Source organism: Hydra viridissima, unplaced genomic scaffold, assembly GCF_058129835.1.
Source record: "Hydra viridissima isolate aposymbiotic clone 2 unplaced genomic scaffold, HvirCarnegie_v1 scaffold_21, whole genome shotgun sequence".
NCBI classification, from domain to species: Eukaryota; Metazoa; Cnidaria; class Hydrozoa; order Anthoathecata; family Hydridae; genus Hydra; species Hydra viridissima.
Window position 1 is genome coordinate 561447 of NW_028324320.1, and position 18479 is coordinate 579925.

Here is an 18479-nt window from a genome sequence, read left to right on the forward strand (position 1 = left end):
CTTTATTTCTATATAATCATTAAAAATATTATTAATCATTATCTATCTATTAATAATAATTTTATTATAGTATATATATTATATTCAATTTTTTTTTCCTCTATTTGATTTGAATTTTGACCCCCACTAAACAGAAAAAATATATTAACGCCTAATATAATATGTTTTTGAATAAATATGTTTATTATGCTCATACTTATTATTATTCCATAGTCGCGGTGGATATATAGCGGCGTTATATTCATATCTTTTATGTTTTATATTCTCTTGTTTCATTATAACTCTCATTAGCAATATTATTATAATAAATATAGCCGCTACAAAGAAAAAAATTATATATTTATTTATATTTAAATCCATTTAATATAGGAAAATTATTTATATTTTTTGTTATAATCAACAAATAAACTTTCTCTTAACTTATAAATTATTGTATCTGATATTCTAGACCCTAGCCATATATCTAGCTGATTTGCGTTTTCGCTAAGTTCTGTAAGATGTACCGCTATACAATAAACACCACATTCTGTATTGCTTTTTTGGTGCGAGATATTATTTGTTATAAAAATAGGGGCCTCAGTATTTAATTCAGCGCTAATAGCGAGCATTTCTTTATACTGCTTTTTACACCAATTTAATATATTATCGCAAGCACTTAATCCATTACTGTCAAAGTATAATATTCTGTTTGGCCTAATTCTCATATTAATAACAACTGTAACCCAATGTTTACCACTTTCATTATAATTAGCAGTATTAAAAACTACACCTATTATAGATATATTTTTCTTTATAGCGTCGCGTAAACTAAAATCATTTAGAGTATCATTAGGACAATCCATATAATTCTGCGGCGATGTTTTTAACGGATAATAGTGTGGATACTGTATAGAAAATCTAAATAATATAGAATCTATTGTTATATTTGTTAGCCATTCTCTAGACGATCTTAAAGCAGGTAATTTATAGAAAAATTTCTCTACTTTTATTATCTGTTTATCGTCAAATTTCCGCGCATCTCTATTAAACGCCGCTGAAGTATGTAATAATTCACCTATAGTAGATTTACCATATATATTTAATACACTATTTATAATATCTTTTTTCTTTGATTCACTTATTAAATTAATATTATTAATATCATTATTATATAAGTTATTATTATATTTACTTGCTAATTTGCAGAATATATTGATAAGATCATCACTTGTTTTATATTTAGCAGTTATAATTTCTTCATTTTCGCTATTATCTTTAAACTCTTTAGCATCAATACCTAGTAATATTTTTATTAGTTTAATAGCATTATTATTATCCATAAACTTTAATGATATTTTTTCATCTGCGCATATTTTTTTTAACTCATCGTTTATATAAAATATATCAGGATCATACCCATATTCATGCCTATAATCATCTATTATTTTTAAAATAACCTGATTTATAGTTCTATTATCTTTACTGCCGCCTTTAATAATATCTTTATAGCAAATTTTGCGCAATCCTTTGATTATATCTCTTACAGTATACTTTTCATTAGCGGTTTTTAAATCATTATGTAAAGTTGTTAGTGTTTTATTAAATCTGTTTGATCCTTTTGATTTATATTCATCTTTTAGTTCAAATCCATAAGTATTAGCAGATAAATCATCCATTAATTCATTTAAAGCTTCCTTGAATGATATTAAATTTTGCTCCCATTTATCGTTTTTATTATATAAAATATCATCTATTTGTATATTTTTATTTACGCGACTATTATAAAATTTACATTCAGGCAGGAAAAATAATGCTAACATTATCTCTCTTTTGTTATTGAGAAAAACTTATAATATTTATTTATACTATTTAAAATTATATAAACACTATTTTAATGACAAATATTCTAGATTTAGAAGAGATAAATTTTTTTTATAATTACATAAACTTAAATTATTTATTTACTTTTCTAAATAAAATGAAAGTAGAATATTCAGGCACTTTAGCCTATAAAAAAACAACTAATGACAAGTCGCTAATATTATGCGATGTATTTATGTTTGGCGATGATTCATCATCAGTAAAATCAATTATATGTTTTCCAGCGCATGACGACGAAGAACATTTCAGATTTTTTTGGCACACACATCCTAATGCATCAGCGCTACCATCAAAAGAAGATATAAAAATATTCATTAATATAAATAAACATATGCAAAATATAAAAAGCAAAGAAAGAAATATAAAATACGCTTGTGTTGTATTTAGTGTAGAAAATATAAGTGTAACATATTTTGATGAAGATAATAATAGTATATTATTATTATATAAGTATAACAATAGTTTAAATAAATTAGAATTATATAGCGCGCATTGGGTGAAAAATTAATATATATATAATTTATATTAAATTTAATTAATTTTTTTTTATTTATTTAAATATTAACCACGTATAAAAAAATAATATATTAATATTAATATTTTTTTTTGCCAAGATTTTAATTTAGTATAAATAATATATTAATATTAATATTATTAATATTTTTTTTTAATTTAATTAATTTATTTAGTATTTTTTTAATTCTTCTGCAATAATTTCTTTAAATTGTTTGCTTAATAAAAGCGATCTAAGTTCTTTGAAATTATTATTACTATATTCTGCAAAAGAAAAAAATTTTTCTTTATATTCTGTTTTTTGCGGTGAAAAAATATCTAAAAATTTATATCTTAGATCATTAGATGTAGCAAACAAACAATCCAATATAGAATTTAAATTATTAAATGTTTTAGATATATATATTTGAAAAGATTCTAGAAATTTATAATAATTATTACTATTATCTGTATAGTAGTATTCATAGTATATAGTATATACTAATCTTATAAACAAAGTAATAAGATAATAATATGCTGCTACAAATTTACTCAATAAAGGTTTTATTTTATTATAAATTAATTTTTCAATTAAACAACTATCATTACAATTATTAAAAAAAGCTATATTTATACAATTTTGAAATTCTTTTATAATATTGCTCCACATAGTTGATAAATTATAATCACAATTTTTATTATTTCCGTTAAATTTATATAATTCAAATATTATAAATTTTACTTTATAATATCTAATTAAATCAAGTATTGATAAATATATACATCTATAACAATTATTATTAGCATTCTTTTCATAATCATTACAATTATAATTACAATTAGAATGCTTAAAATTTATATTTTTTATTAAATATCTTAAATCTAAACAATAACAAATTTCTGTAAAATCATTTTTTTTCATTTTATCTAATATATTCTTATATATAGTTTTCATATATTCAATATTTTCATTTCCACATTTAATATTTTTTTTAAATAGTTCTATTGTTTTTTCTATAATGTGTTCTTTTATTTGATAACATTCACATATAAGTTTTTTTTCATTTTCATCCCAATTAATATTATGTTTTACAAATTTACATAAATTTGTAATAATATTATTATTTCCATTTGTTTTTTTAATTAGTTCGATTAAGTCATTATAAGCTATTATAGACGATGATAAACTAAAATCATTTAATTTATTATAGTTTATTATAGTAGGATTTATAAAACAATAATCAGTTAATTCTAATTTTTTAAGTTCTTTTATATAATCTGTAATATTATTATCTTTATTCATTTTTTTGCTTAATAACTATATTTTTAATATAATTAATTAATAAATTTAAATAAATTAATATATATATATATTTTATTTATATTAAAATGACTGATAATAATGATAATTATAATAATAATGACTCTAAAGAGAAAGAAATATCAAAGAAAAAATTAATTTTAATAGAATCTAATGTTACTAATATGTTTACACGAATAAATGAAATAATAAACAGTATTAGAAGAGAACCAGGTTTAGATACAACTTTACTATTTCATCAATTTCTTCTTTATGAGTTTACTCGCAAGTATCAAATTAAAAATAGTAAAGGATTATTAGCTTATATGGAATGTGGTTCAGGTAAAACATTTACATATACACCTATGATAGCAAATGCCGCCGCTATAGGTAAAACTACATTCGCCTTAATACATAAAACTCAACATGAGTATGTTAAAAGAGTTTTAATGCAAATGATACCTAAATTTGGTAAAAAAGGAATACAAAATGTAGAAAATTATATGAATAAAAATGTTAAATTTATCTCATTATCTAAAAGCGACTCATATAAGCAAATGATGATTGAAAATGAAGAATCATTAAGTGATTTAGAAATTAGAATTAAACTAGAAAAAATTCTGACAGATAAAAATAATAGAAATATAAAGTATATAAACAATAAACTTTTTATTGTAGATGAATGCGATGCTTTATTTCATAAAACTGTTCATGGATCGATTTATGCTAACTTATTTTACGAATTTTTAAAAAAACTTAATGCAACTAATAGAATTTACTTTTTTACTGGCACACCTATAAAAAATGATCCTTTTGAGCTAAAATTTTTAAACACATTAGCTGTAGATACTGGCGGACGTTATAATCCTTTAATACCTGAAACATTTGAAGACTTTAAAGTTATTTTTACTAAAAATGACGGCAGTATAAATAATAAAGAACTTTTTATGCGGCGACTTTATGGACTTATATATTATACTCCATCAGAGGAAGAAACAGTAGATATACCAAATTTAGAAGGACCTGATATTGATTTATGCACTATGAGCGACAAAGAATTTTCTACTTATATGACATATAGAATGATTGAAATTCGCCAGAGCAGAGAAGATAAAGCACCTATAACTGATTCGCGCGAATTTACAGTTAAATATGGCAAAAAAGTTAACATTTCTGCTTCTAATGAAAGCTTTAATTTATGTATATCGGGTGTTAAAGAAAAATATAGTAAAACAATAGATTATGTAAAGGCTACAAAACGTATGGCTATAATATATATAACAAGGCACTCTATACTGCCAGAATTAATACGCGTATTAAATGAAAATAATATTAAATTTGGAGTATTAATAGGTGAAACAAAAATGGAAAAAAGAGAACAAATAATGAAAATAGCAAATTCTAGAGACAATATAAAATGCGATCTATTAAAAGTTGTTATAATAAGTACTGTAGGTGAAGTTGGTTATAATTTTATGAATGCTACTTTAGTTATTATGTTTTCACCGCCACAAACTAAAAGCTCCGAAATTCAGATATATAAAAGAGCTATTAGGCCAGGCTCATTAGCAGATATGCCTAAACAAGATAGAATAGTTAAAGTAGTTATTCTTGTATCAGCTATTCCTACAAATATTAGCGATGTTCAGTGGAATATATATATACTCAACTGTCCACGCCTAGAAGATGAAAAAAAGGGTACTCGTGAGTATCTAATGTATATTAGAAATATAAAAGATTTTAACATACACGAAACTTTCCTTACTGCTTTAAAAGAAGCTTCAATAAACTGCGACAATAAAAAATATAGCTGCTTTGGCTGCCAGTCAAATAATATGCCGCTATATACTGATGATATATTTCTCGACGTTGAGTCGCCATCTCCATGTATAGCCTATGAAAAGGTAAAGAAAAAAGGCTCTTCTATAATTGTTAAAATAGATAACATAGAGCGAAAATTCTTTTATACTACTGCTGAAAACGGCGAAATAAATATTTATGAGTATATGCCTTTATTAAATGTATCAATTTTAGTCGACAAAACAGATAAATATGAATTATACAATAAAGTTTTAAGCGAAATTAATAAAAATTGATATATTTTAGTATATAATAAAGAAATGACATCACTTAGCATCAATGACGAGTATTATACCTGCAAATTAATTGTTAACTTAATTACAGATATAGATTTTAAAACAAACAGTAAAGACTTTATAGAAAAAAAAATATATGATTTATTTTTAGATAAAATAATAAATAATAATGTATGTATTGATATATTAGAAATAACAGAAACAAATAGATCTTTATTACATGATGATGATATTATAACAAATGTTTCAATTAAATTTAAATATAAAGCTGCTAATTTTAATGTTAATAGTATAATATGTAATTTTAAATTAAATTCAGATATTAAAAACGATATAGGTATATGTAGTTTTAATAATATAACTGCTCGTGATAAAAATGATCAAATATATATGTATATAACAGGTATTCAAAAATTTAATAAAAAATATATAGAAAAATATAAAGAATGGGGAATAATATTAGAAAAATTAGCTGCTATAAAAGCAGATGATAAATTATATGGTATTATAGTTGATGTAAAAATAATGAATATACTTTTTTTAAATTTAATTATATCGCCGCTTTATTTTAAGCCGCTTTATATAAATACTAATAATTATGAGGAAATTAATATAAAAGAACTAAATTCTCTAATGATAGAAGATAAAGATTATATAGAATCAAAAAACGCCGCTACTGATAATAAAATAAAAGTAAATCTGTTAAGTATTATTACTAATAAACTAAAAGAATATAGCAAAATCGCTGCTAAAAATAATTCTGGTAATTATTATTATTATGTAGATATATTTGATATATATACTATAGATAAAAAACACACAGAAAATACAGATATACCTATTATAATAGATAATAATTCTGCCTTGAAATTGATAATAGATTATAGAAGAATGATAAATGAATTTATATGTAGAATTTATGACGACTATGGAGAAAAATCAATAGAAGTGCTAAATATTTATTTAAACAATTAATATTTTTAAATTTAAAAGAATTTTTTTTTAACGTATATTTTTTTTTATTTTTTTAATAGTAATAAATTTATATCATATATATTCTTCTTTGCATTAAATAAAAAAAAAATGGAAGAAGAAGATTTTGTAATAACAGTAAATACTAGTATATCTACTTCTATAAATAATTTAAATCATAAAACTATACAACCATATTATTTAAAATATAAAAATATAAAAAATATAGCAGACATATACTCTCGTTTAGTAGATGTATTTGGCGATATTAAATCTGAGTTAGCGGAATTTTATAATACTTGTGTTAATATAAATGAAACATCTTTAATACCCTGCTTTAAATTTAAAGAAGAAGCATCATTTCCATTAAGAGATGGTTATGGTATAATACTTGATGATAATAGAAAGTATACACAGATTAAAAATATTAAATTTGGTTCAAAGTATATTATAGTTAACTTTAAAGATGTCTGCAATGAAAATGATAAAGAATATGAAGAATTAAGACATATTCTTATTAGAAATGAAAATAATAAAGAAATAGTGAAAAATTTAAAGCAATTCGCTGATAAAAATATTAAAATTATAAATATTTCTGCAAATGAAGAATATAATATTAAATTAAATGAAATAGGAATAACAAAAACAATAATTAATATTATTAATTCAATGCATAAAATAAAAAATTATAAAATTGGTATTAACTCAGATATAAATTCTTTAATGGAGGGCAAATATTTTGATATTGTAATGAATTATGACGATATCAAAAGCGTCGCGGAATCAAGAAAAAAAGAATATAAAAACTCTAATAATATTGATATAATTAAAAACATATTAAATGAATATTATTTAAATATATATGATGATACTAATTTTAGCGAATCTATAAAGCAAAAAATAAATGATTATTTAGAAAAATTTACAAAAATCGACCAAACATCATCTATAGAAATTTCCTGCCCGCATAAATTATTAATTTATAATATAATGTATTCAAATAAAACTTCTAAATTTAATATAAAGAAAAATGCAAAGAAATTAGAAGATTATTATGATAATATGTATAATCGCGAGCAAATGATAATATGCAATTCATGCGGTGAAAACATGATATGTCCTCATAATATAATACTACTTAAAATGATAGATGATAGCGAATTTAATAAAAAAAACGCTATTAGTAATTATATTATATATAACAGAAAACAAAAAACAGCTGTATGTAAAATATGTAAATCAGAATTATTTGATTATGATAGTATGCAATCTATGGAATATTACTCTTTAGACGACTATATATATAAAGAAATGGCAGATGATAAATTATATAAATTAATATATAAATATATTAATATATATATTAGACTACCATCTATAACTACAAATGAAACTATTTTAACCAAAAAAGATGTTATTGATATGTGTATACCCTGCATATATCAAATAACACAAACTAATTTGCAAAATTATTTAAAAAATAATATATTATCTAATGAAATGAAAAATGACGTATTAAATATTTTCGCTATGATATACTGCGCTGCTTTTATTAATATACTTAGCAAAAAATTAAAAACTACTAAAGGAGGCTTTATAATACTGCTAGATATAACTGGTAATATATATGATATACTTACTAACATGTACAATCAATTTATATCTCTTAATAAAAACACACATGCTGTAGAATACTCGCAAATATATAATGAAGCTATAACTAATATTCATTCTAATATAGGTATTATATTAAATTACATTAAAAACAGCAAAACTAATAAATTAAGACAAAATAATAGAATAGGATTAAATATAAAGTGGAATTATTTAATTCCAGATAAAAGAATTTTTGTTGCTTTAGATTATGATGCAAAAATAGATGGAGATTTATTTTTCAACAGCATGATAACAAATAAAGATGTATATAATATAATAAATATATACCCAAAAAACTATCAAAAAGATTTTATTCTTATTAATAAAGATTATTATTATTTCGATTATAATGTGATAAATTCTAATAAATATAAAAATAATATTAAACCGCCTTTATATATATTATATGATTTAAACGGCGATAAACATGATTTTAAACGAGATAATAATGGTATTATTAAATGCAGTGTTTGCGGCTGGGACTATAAAAATATAGAAAAATACTCTACTAACTTAGATAAAATAATAAATATTATAAAAGTTAAACAATTTTTAGCAAAAATAAAAAAATTCTGCCCTGTTAATATATCTCATACTTATTCATCAAATAATATAGAATGTTCAGCATGCGGCTATATCAGTAATTGGGACATTAATTCTACTACTGCTGTTAACTACTATAATAAATATAAAGATAAATTAGATAAACAAGTAATGGCTATAATAAAACAAACAAATACAAATAATGATTTAAATCAAAAATACTATATTGAGAAAAAAAATATAGTACGTGATATTATATTAAAAAATAATACAAACTCTAAACTGCTAGAAAAAATATTAAATGAAAATAAAAATATTAAATCTATGTTTGATAAAATAATTAACGATGATAATTATCTTATTTCTGTTATTCTATATTTAATTAGAATTTTAAGTAGAATATTAAATAAAAACACTTTAACAGATGATGATGATGAGAAAGAAATATTAAATATAATAAAAAATAGTTTTTATAATAATGAAGATGAATCAAAGCGGAAAATTATAAAAGATATAATAATAGAAAAAAATGAAATATGTAATTTTAATAATATAATATTAGCAAGTAATGATAATAATATATTTCAAGATATGAATTTCTTTATAATGTATTTAAAAGGCGTTATATATAATATTTTTGCTTTTGTTATATCAAAATTAAATCTTAAAATTTTAATTTATACCATTAAAGTTATTTATAATAATTATATTAAATATACAAAAGTATATAATAAAAAGCTGTCAAATAACGACAAATATAATAATAATCTATTCAATAATGACGATGAAGATAATAATAATACTTCTGCTAATTTAGAAGATTCTTCAAATGAATTTATCGAAGAAGAAGAAAATAAAGATAATTTAATAAATGAAGAAGATAATGAAGATTTAGATTTTAGAAAAGATGAACCAGAAGATTACGAAAATGGGAGATTTTTAGCAGGTTTATCTAAAGAAGAAGAGTAGTAATATATTTATTCTTGACCGCATAAGCATTTATTAATTATTACTCCGCAAAAAACATTATGATTAACTATATTTATATTATTATTATTTATACTGTTTAGCAGAAAATTTATTTTATCTCTATTATTGTTAAATATTAATACAGATAAATTTATAATTAACTCGCAAATACATGTTATATTTATATTATTATTATAAATGCAGTTAATAGAATGTTTTTTATTTAATACTAATCTACATTCGTCTATATTATTATAATCTTTAATTAGTTTTGTTTTTATAAGAAAATAATATAATATACTAAAAAAATCACTAACTATAAAATCCGCGCTAAAAATACAGTATATAATATCATTATTAATATATATTGTATTAAATGGATCAAGTATAAATTCTTTATTTAAATACTGCTGATAAATTAAATCTGCTGTTATATTCTTTATATTATTTATATTTTTATTTTCGCTATTACTTGCAGAGTATAATATATCAATATTAATTAAAGCTGCTATACCTAATTTATCTATAATAACTAATTTAATTAAATCATTATAAATATTTAAATTATTATTATATGAAAAGATACTAGTATTATAAAAATTTTCACTATTAATAGCATATACTTCATAAATATTATTAGCTAAAGTTAAGCAGAAATTATTTATAGTGGTTTTTTTTATATTTAGTTTATTATTAATATTAGAGTAAAATATAATATTATAATAACCATCTATTAATTGTTCTCGAAAAAACAGCTTATTATCAATATAATGGTTATAATTAATTATATAATAATTAATTAAATTACAACAATCGTTAGTGTAATTTAACATAATACCTTCATCATTGAATGACAATAAAGTAATAAAAAAATTATTATTAATATTATTTTTGCCGCGTTCAAAGCAGTTAAATATATTATTTATAGCTTTTTTATTTTGTTTTACCCGCCATATTTTAAAATTTTCATAAATATTTGTAGTTTCTAATTCTGATATCATAGATATTTCTTTTTTTTTGCTATATATGTTAAATATTTCTTTATTATTATTTTTTGCTAAACTATTAGTAGTAGCGACTAAGTATTTAAACAATGCGGAAAGTTGTATAATAGAGTCGAATTGTGAACTAGACAGTAAAAGTTTAATGTTATATTTGACAACTAATTGTAATAAAGACATTCTTATAGACATATCATTTATTTTATTTGTATAAGTTTTGCATATTAAATTTTTATCTTCCCATTTTGGCGCTTTTGGATATAATTTATTTACACCCTCTAAAAGTAAAAACGGAATAATATTATTAATACTGCAGTAATCCGATAATAATTTAATATTATTTAGTCTTTTATCTTTTATGCTTGAAGTAAAATCTTTAGACGTTTTACGTTCTATTATCGCAACTATAGTAATAACTCCTGAATCGTCTATATAACATAAATGTATATCTCCATATATTAATTGAGCTGTTATAAAATTTAATATTTTATCTGTATTTTTACTTAGTAAAATACTAGCAGCATAAATTAGTTTTTTTTCTCTGCTATCAATTACTATAAAATAATTATTAGATTTAATAGAAATTTCTCTGTAGTCATTAATATCTACTACTATTTTGCTTAACTTTGGTATATACTGCAAAGTCATTTTAGCTAGAAACAAAAAAAATAAAATTTAAGTAAATTATTTATATATATTTTATATATTATTTTTTATTTTCATTAAAGTAATTATCAATTACAATCATATATATATTTTTAACACACTCATTTAAAAATCTGATAGAAATACTTTTATCAGTTTGTACTTGCATATTAGCTAAAAATGTTTTAAAATGATTATACTCTCGAGCAGATAATTTTACTTTAAATTTTTCTACAATTTTATTTATTTTATCTAAATCTATTGTATAAACAGCTTTACCATTTGGTTCTCTTGTAATAAAATTTTTCTTTTCTTTTTCTTCAATTTCTTTATTTGTTTCATTTGGTGAATTATAATGTCTAATACTTTCTAAAATAAAATCGTATTCTGAAATAGCTTTAATAAAAGATTTATATACTTTTGGATTAATTGATTTTTTTGTTTCTAATATATTAGTAACTCTTGTTTTAAAACTTCTATCGCCGAATAAATCTTTAATCCATTTAGATTTTCCAATGCCATTCATTGAAATAAAATAATGTATAAAATTAAAATCAACATCAACTAAAATTCTATACATTAAATAATCTAAATTTATATAAAAATCAGAGTATTTACTATTAAAATATTTATTATCTTCTTTTTCTCCAAAATACTTGCTAATTAAAGTACAACATTTAATAAGCGAGTAAATTAAATCTTCTTTAGTTTTAAATGTTTTAATAACTTCAACTCCATCTTTTTTACTAGTTTCAAAACTAATAATATCATTAATTTCATTATTATTAAAAATACCAGTACTACTATAAATATAATCTAAGATACAATTTTCTAATGATCTTCTGCTCATAAATTTATCATCTTTTGTTTCAATATATTTATTATAATTATCCTTTCCCATATTATTTTCATTTTTTAATATGTAATCATATTTAATTAAATTTTCATTTTTAAAAACATAAATCATATCTTCTTTAGCGGAAATAGGAGATAATTTATAAATTATCTTTTTTGTATTTTTAAGCATATCAGATATATTAGCTATAATATTTTCTTTTTTATTATTAAGACATTCTTTATATGCATTATATATTTTATATAAATCTAGATTATTTAAAATAGATATATTCATTAAAATATTTTTATTCCATTTATCGCTGAATTCATCTATATATTCAATAAAATCAATAAAGCTAAATTTACTATCTAAAACATAATAAATGAAAAATTTAGATAGTATAATATTAAATCTGTCTTTAAAATATAAGAAATCTTTTTCATTACATTCTCGTTTATTAAGTTTAATATTTTCTTCTTCATTTTTTATTAAATCATTACATACTGACATATAATACATTAATTTATTAACAAAGAAATCGTAATTATCAGTTAAAGTTGTAGTATGTCTGTAGCTAAATACTTTCTCTAAAGTTTTTTTTACTTCAGATGTATTTTTAGTTAAATCATCAGCAGAAATATTTTCTTTTGCTGCAGATTTATTATTAGTTAAATCATCAGTAGATGAATTTACAACTAATTTAATTAAATTATTATCAGCAGAAATATTTTCTTTTGCTGCAGATTTATTATTAGTTAAATCATCAGTAGATGAATTTACAACTAATTTAATTAAATTATTATCAGCAGAAATATTTTCTTTTGCTGCAGATTTATTATTAGTTAAATCATCAGTAGATGAATTTACAACTAATTTAATTAAATTATTATCAGCAGAAATATTTTCTTTTGCTGCAGATTTATTATTAGTTAAATCATCAGTAGATGAATTTACAACTAATTTAATTAAATTATTATCAGCAGAAATATTTTCTTTTGCTGCAGATTTATTATTAGTTAAATCATCAGTAGATGAATTTACAACTAATTTAATTAAATTATTATCAGCAGAAATATTTTCTTTTGCCTCTAAAATAGAAACATTTTCCACTGAATCTTGTTTTGTAAGTGGAACTTCAATATTAGTTTTATTTTTTGAAATATCATCTAATGAAATTTCGCTATTATTAGTGATATTTTCATTTTCTATTCGTTCCATTTTAAATAATTATATTTTAATTGTTTATAATATAATTTTTATTCAAATTTAGATTAAAAATATAATATTGTTTTTATTACCGCCCCCAAATAAAATCTGCCTTTTTTTTATGTCTAATATCTGCTATTATTTCTCTGTATGGTTTATTGCTATATAGAATATCAGTTTGCTTTAAAGTGAGAGGATATGTATTTTTTGTAAATTTAGGAACATTAGTATTAGTACTACTATTTAATATATATTCTGTATAAGCTGGTTTTTTATAATAATCATCTATGTACAATCTATTAAATATATAGTCAAAACTGTTTTTATAATTTGCAATAAAATGAGATCTAAGTATTTCTCTATTATCTACTTCATTTTTTATTTGTTCCATTTTAAATAAGAAAAATAAAAATGTTCCTATTAAATAAAAATAATAATAATTCAGCTGAAGTATATGGTCCGCATGTATGGATTAGTTTACATTTACTTGCTGATAGCGCTCCAGATATTTTAGATTACGCTACTAAGAAAGCTTGGCTTGATAATATAAAATCATATAAATATATACTACCTAGAAATTGCGTCTGTGCGCAAAATTTTGCCGCTAATTTAGATAATATATTGATTGAAAATAATATAAATACTAAACAAGATTTAAAAAATTTAATAAATGATTTACACAATGCTGTTAATATTAGTTTAAATAAAAAATATTATTCGGCTAACGAAAGTAATGATTTAATTAAAAAAATGTGGGATAATAAATATATGTGTTTTTTTATTGATTTTAATAAGTTTTTTAAAATTATTATTATTATTATGATTTTAATAACATTAGCAATTATTATTATTTTGTTTTTCAACAAAATACCTAATTTTTTCTCTGCATTAAAGCCGCAAATAAAAAATATATAAAAAAATTTATTTTTGTATTATTTAAATACACTAATAATGTATAGTACTACAAACAAGAGTATTTTCTTAACAGATTATAACCAAAATCAGCAACAATATGCTACTTCACAGCAGCAATTAATGCTGAATAATACTTTTAGTTGTCTTAACTTAAATAATACAGATTTATATAATAATCAGAATTATTTATTATCTGATGATCTACAACAGCAGCAGCAGTATGGTGGAGCAGTTAAAAAGTCTTCAGCTAAAAATTCGCTGGCTAAAAATTCCGCAGCTAAAAGTAATTTAACAAAGAGTAATCAAAATAAATCATCAGCGAAAAAATCTAAAGGAGGAAAAGTAAATAGTACTTATCATAGATATTATGGTGGATCTCATCATGATCATCATGAATGTAATAGATGTGATACATGTACTTGCCCCTAAATTTAGCAAAAAAAAAATAAATTTTAATATTTAGAACATTTAAAAAAATACTTGTTTTTAATATGTATTACGGTGATAATTATTTTAATTTTTCTTCAGGTAGTGATGAAAATGACTATAATGATAATGATAATGATAATGATAATGATAATAATTATTATAATGAATTTTACACTAATAAAGACAATGATAATTTGTCTTTAAAAGGTGGTGAATTTATATCAGATGAAATAATGATATCTTCTGAGATATCATCTACTTATAATACTTTTCCTGATTTTATACATAAATTTGTAGAAAAAATAATGTCTAAATCAGAAAAAGATATAAATAAAGATATATTTAACATACATAATAGATTATTTAAAATTAATGATAAAGATTATAATTCTGCTTTAACAACTCATAACAAAAGAATAATAGAACGCAAAAAAGAAATAATAAATACATTAAAAAATAATAAAATAAAAATTGATAATGATAATTATATAACTAAAGCGTATATTAAATTATATGAATGTTATTCCTACTTAAAAGAAATTCATAGATTTATACCAGAATTAGCTATATTTATAGCAGAATTACCTGGAGCGTCTATATTAGCATATCAACATGTTTTTAATAATTATGAATGGTATGCTCAAAGCGCTTACAAAGGTGATAATTTTTTAATAATTGATTCTTTTAATCTGCTAAAGAATTATCCAGATAGATGGATTGGTTATAAAGAAGGACTATCAGGTAATATATTTGAAACTAATGTAGTTAATAAAACTATAGAAGGATTTCTAAATAAAAATATAAATAATAAATTAAAAATTATATCTTGCGATGGCGGCAGTGATTCATATAATTTTCATAATTTTAATAAGTATATGGCTAGATATGATTCAATGTATGAATTAATGAAACAAGAATGGTATATAGCGCAAAATATAATAAATCCAGGAGATTGTTTTATATTAAAAGTATATAATACTATATCTAATAATTCTGTTTTAACACTATTAACAGAAATTAGCTCTAAGTTTAAAGAAACAGTTATATATAAACCTTTAGGAGGAAATTTATTAAATGATGAAGTTTATATGCTATATATAAATTATAGAGAAATTACTAATGATAATTATCTGCCAAAGTTAACAGATGATACTAAATTTTGCGAAATATATAATTCTATAAAAAAAGAGTTAAAATATATATTAACTCATCAATTATTATGTTTAACATATATAACAAATTTAATATTAGCTAATTTTAAAGATAATGTAAATAAAACAAATATTATTTTTAAAAGCATGTATAAATAAATATATATATATATATTTTTTTTCTGTTTATTGTTTAGAAGCAGTAATAGATAAATTTAATTAAAATCATTATCATTATTATCATTATTATTATCATTATTTTCACTATCATTTATATTAGGCGGCTCCATTACTTGAAACATCATTTCTATTCTTTCTTTATCATTAGCACCAGCTTCAACTTCTTTTATCTTAGCATCTAACTGTATCATACGTTTTTTAATATTATCTGATATTAGCGGCAAATAACCATCTGATATAGCGTTTGTATATCTTATAGGATCTTTTAGCGCGACTTTGCCGCCAGGATTCATAAATACTAGAAATCTATAGTCATTAGTATTACGATAAAAATACTCTTTAGATAATATTTTAAAGAATTCTAACTGCTTTTTACTCATAATATTATCCGAATATTTAGAATACCAAAGAGCTACTTCCGAGCTAGAGAAAATATTAATTTGCATACCTTCACGCATTTTAGCAGTTAAAGAAGTAGTACTTTGTATTAAATATAATATTAAAATACCATAATGTCTATTAATAGCATGTAAAGATGAAAATTTGCTAGAATCTCCAGTTTCAGATGAAAGTTTTGATCCTATATCATCTAGTACTAATATAATATATGGTGAGAAAGCTAAATTTTTAAAGACAAACATTTCTGTTTTGTTTAAATTATTTAGATTTATAAATTTATTAAATGTATTTATTATAATCTTCTGCTTAAGAAAAATTTTCATTATTAATATCATTTTCTTTTTTATACAGCGCTCGATATCATAGCTTAAATTTTCGTCTTTATTTAATTCATTGTAATAATTAGATAGTTTTTCGTCAAACTCCGTTATAATTTTATGCAGTTTAATATAATTATCGCATTTAAAGCAGTAAGCTCTAATTATTATTAATCTTACTTTTTTATATACTTCATGTATTAATTCTTCATTATTTATAAAGTTATATACTTCTAATCTTTTTTCTTGTATTTTAGACAGATTTTTTATAAATGTATTATTTGCTTCATCGGCGCTAATAACAAATAATCTATTAAAAAAATTACCAAATTCTTTAAAACACTGATTAGGAGTACCAGTTATATATATACCTAAATCATAATATTTTTTTATATTTATAGCGCTTAATAATGATTTCATATAATAAGTTTTACCTGTATTTGATTTACCAAATATAGCTACAGATGATAGACCAAAATTAGAAGTTATTAAATCTAAAAAAGGTACAATAAGTATATTTTTATTATCATTGTCATTTCTATCTTTTTTATTAATATTATCTTTAGCAGGCTTTAAAGTAAATTTACTATTGTCATTTTTATCGTATATTATATCAAAAACTAATTCTTCGTTTTTTATTTTATTGTTTATTATATATATATCTTTTTTATCAGCATAATATTTTTTGCCTTGTCGTAAATATTCAGGAATAAGCTATGTTATTTGCATTCATAATATAATTTATATTATATATATTATTATTTAAAACTATAAAAATATTTAATTTAATATATTATATAAAAAAAATATCTTTATATATATTTAATATTTTTTGGCTTATAAGTAAAAAATTTATTATTTGCTGAAATTAAATAAGTTAATATTATTCTGCTTGGCTGCGATAATTTAAATTTTAATAATAAAAAATTAGCAGATATATTATTAGTATTTTTTTATTAATTTAAATATTAAATAATATTACAAATGTTTGATGATTGTTGTGTTGAGGTTAAAATTGTGGCTTTTTTCTCTCTTTTATATATAGGATATAATTTATATAATAATTTTAAGAATATTATAATAATAATTCTCTTATTTATAGTAATGTTAATTATATTTAATAAAGAATATACACACAAAATGAAAAATGGTATAAGAAAAATAAGAAATTATATACAAAATAATAGTGGAATAGATAAAAACAATTGTATAAATTATGATAATAATTTCGACGATATAGATATAGGGCTTGGTAATGCAGTAAGTATATTAGATAATGCTTGGTATAGCGCTGGTAGCGGGCCAAAAGATTTTTTGGCGCCAGTAAACAGATATGATGATAAAATATATGATAAAGAATTAGTTGGTGGTTTTAGTGATTATATTAATGTTCCGCAGATTTTACGGGGCAAAATAGATGATGATAAATTATTTGTTGGTGATGTAATTTTTAATAACGATAAATTATATAAAGGTATTGTTAATCCAAATAACGTAAATAATTTTGTCG

At 20.9% G+C, this 18479-nt stretch overlaps 2 protein-coding genes across 7 annotated transcripts in view; one reads left to right on the forward strand and one right to left on the reverse strand.

Moving 5' to 3' along the window:
• Positions 1-17236, reverse strand: part of LOC149876386 (uncharacterized) — a 195896-nt gene extending 178660 nt beyond the window's left edge. The window contains exons 1-3 of one of the 4 annotated variants that reach the window (XM_090075423.1): positions 16702-17236; positions 14847-14918; positions 5418-5546 (exon numbers count right to left, since the gene is read on the reverse strand). In XM_090075423.1, coding sequence (XP_089931549.1) covers positions 5418-5546; positions 14847-14908 — 191 coding nt within the window. In that variant the 5' untranslated portion in view covers positions 14909-14918; positions 16702-17236. Of the gene's footprint in view, positions 1-5417; positions 5547-8360; positions 8431-14846; positions 14919-16366; positions 16640-16701 lie in introns of those variants that run through there. The other 3 variants (XM_090075421.1, XM_090075424.1, XM_090075427.1) reach the window with 3 other exon arrangements.
• LOC149876388 (uncharacterized) overlaps positions 1-18479 on the forward strand; it is a 471199-nt gene that overhangs the window by 13020 nt on the left and 439700 nt on the right. For 2 of the 3 annotated variants that reach the window (XM_090075458.1, XM_090075459.1), the window contains exon 1: positions 17369-17472. The exons of the other annotated variant lie outside the window; for it this stretch is intronic. The gene's annotated coding sequence lies outside the window, so the exon portion shown is untranslated. Of the gene's footprint in view, positions 1-17368; positions 17473-18479 lie in introns of those variants that run through there. 3 annotated transcript variants of the gene reach the window in all.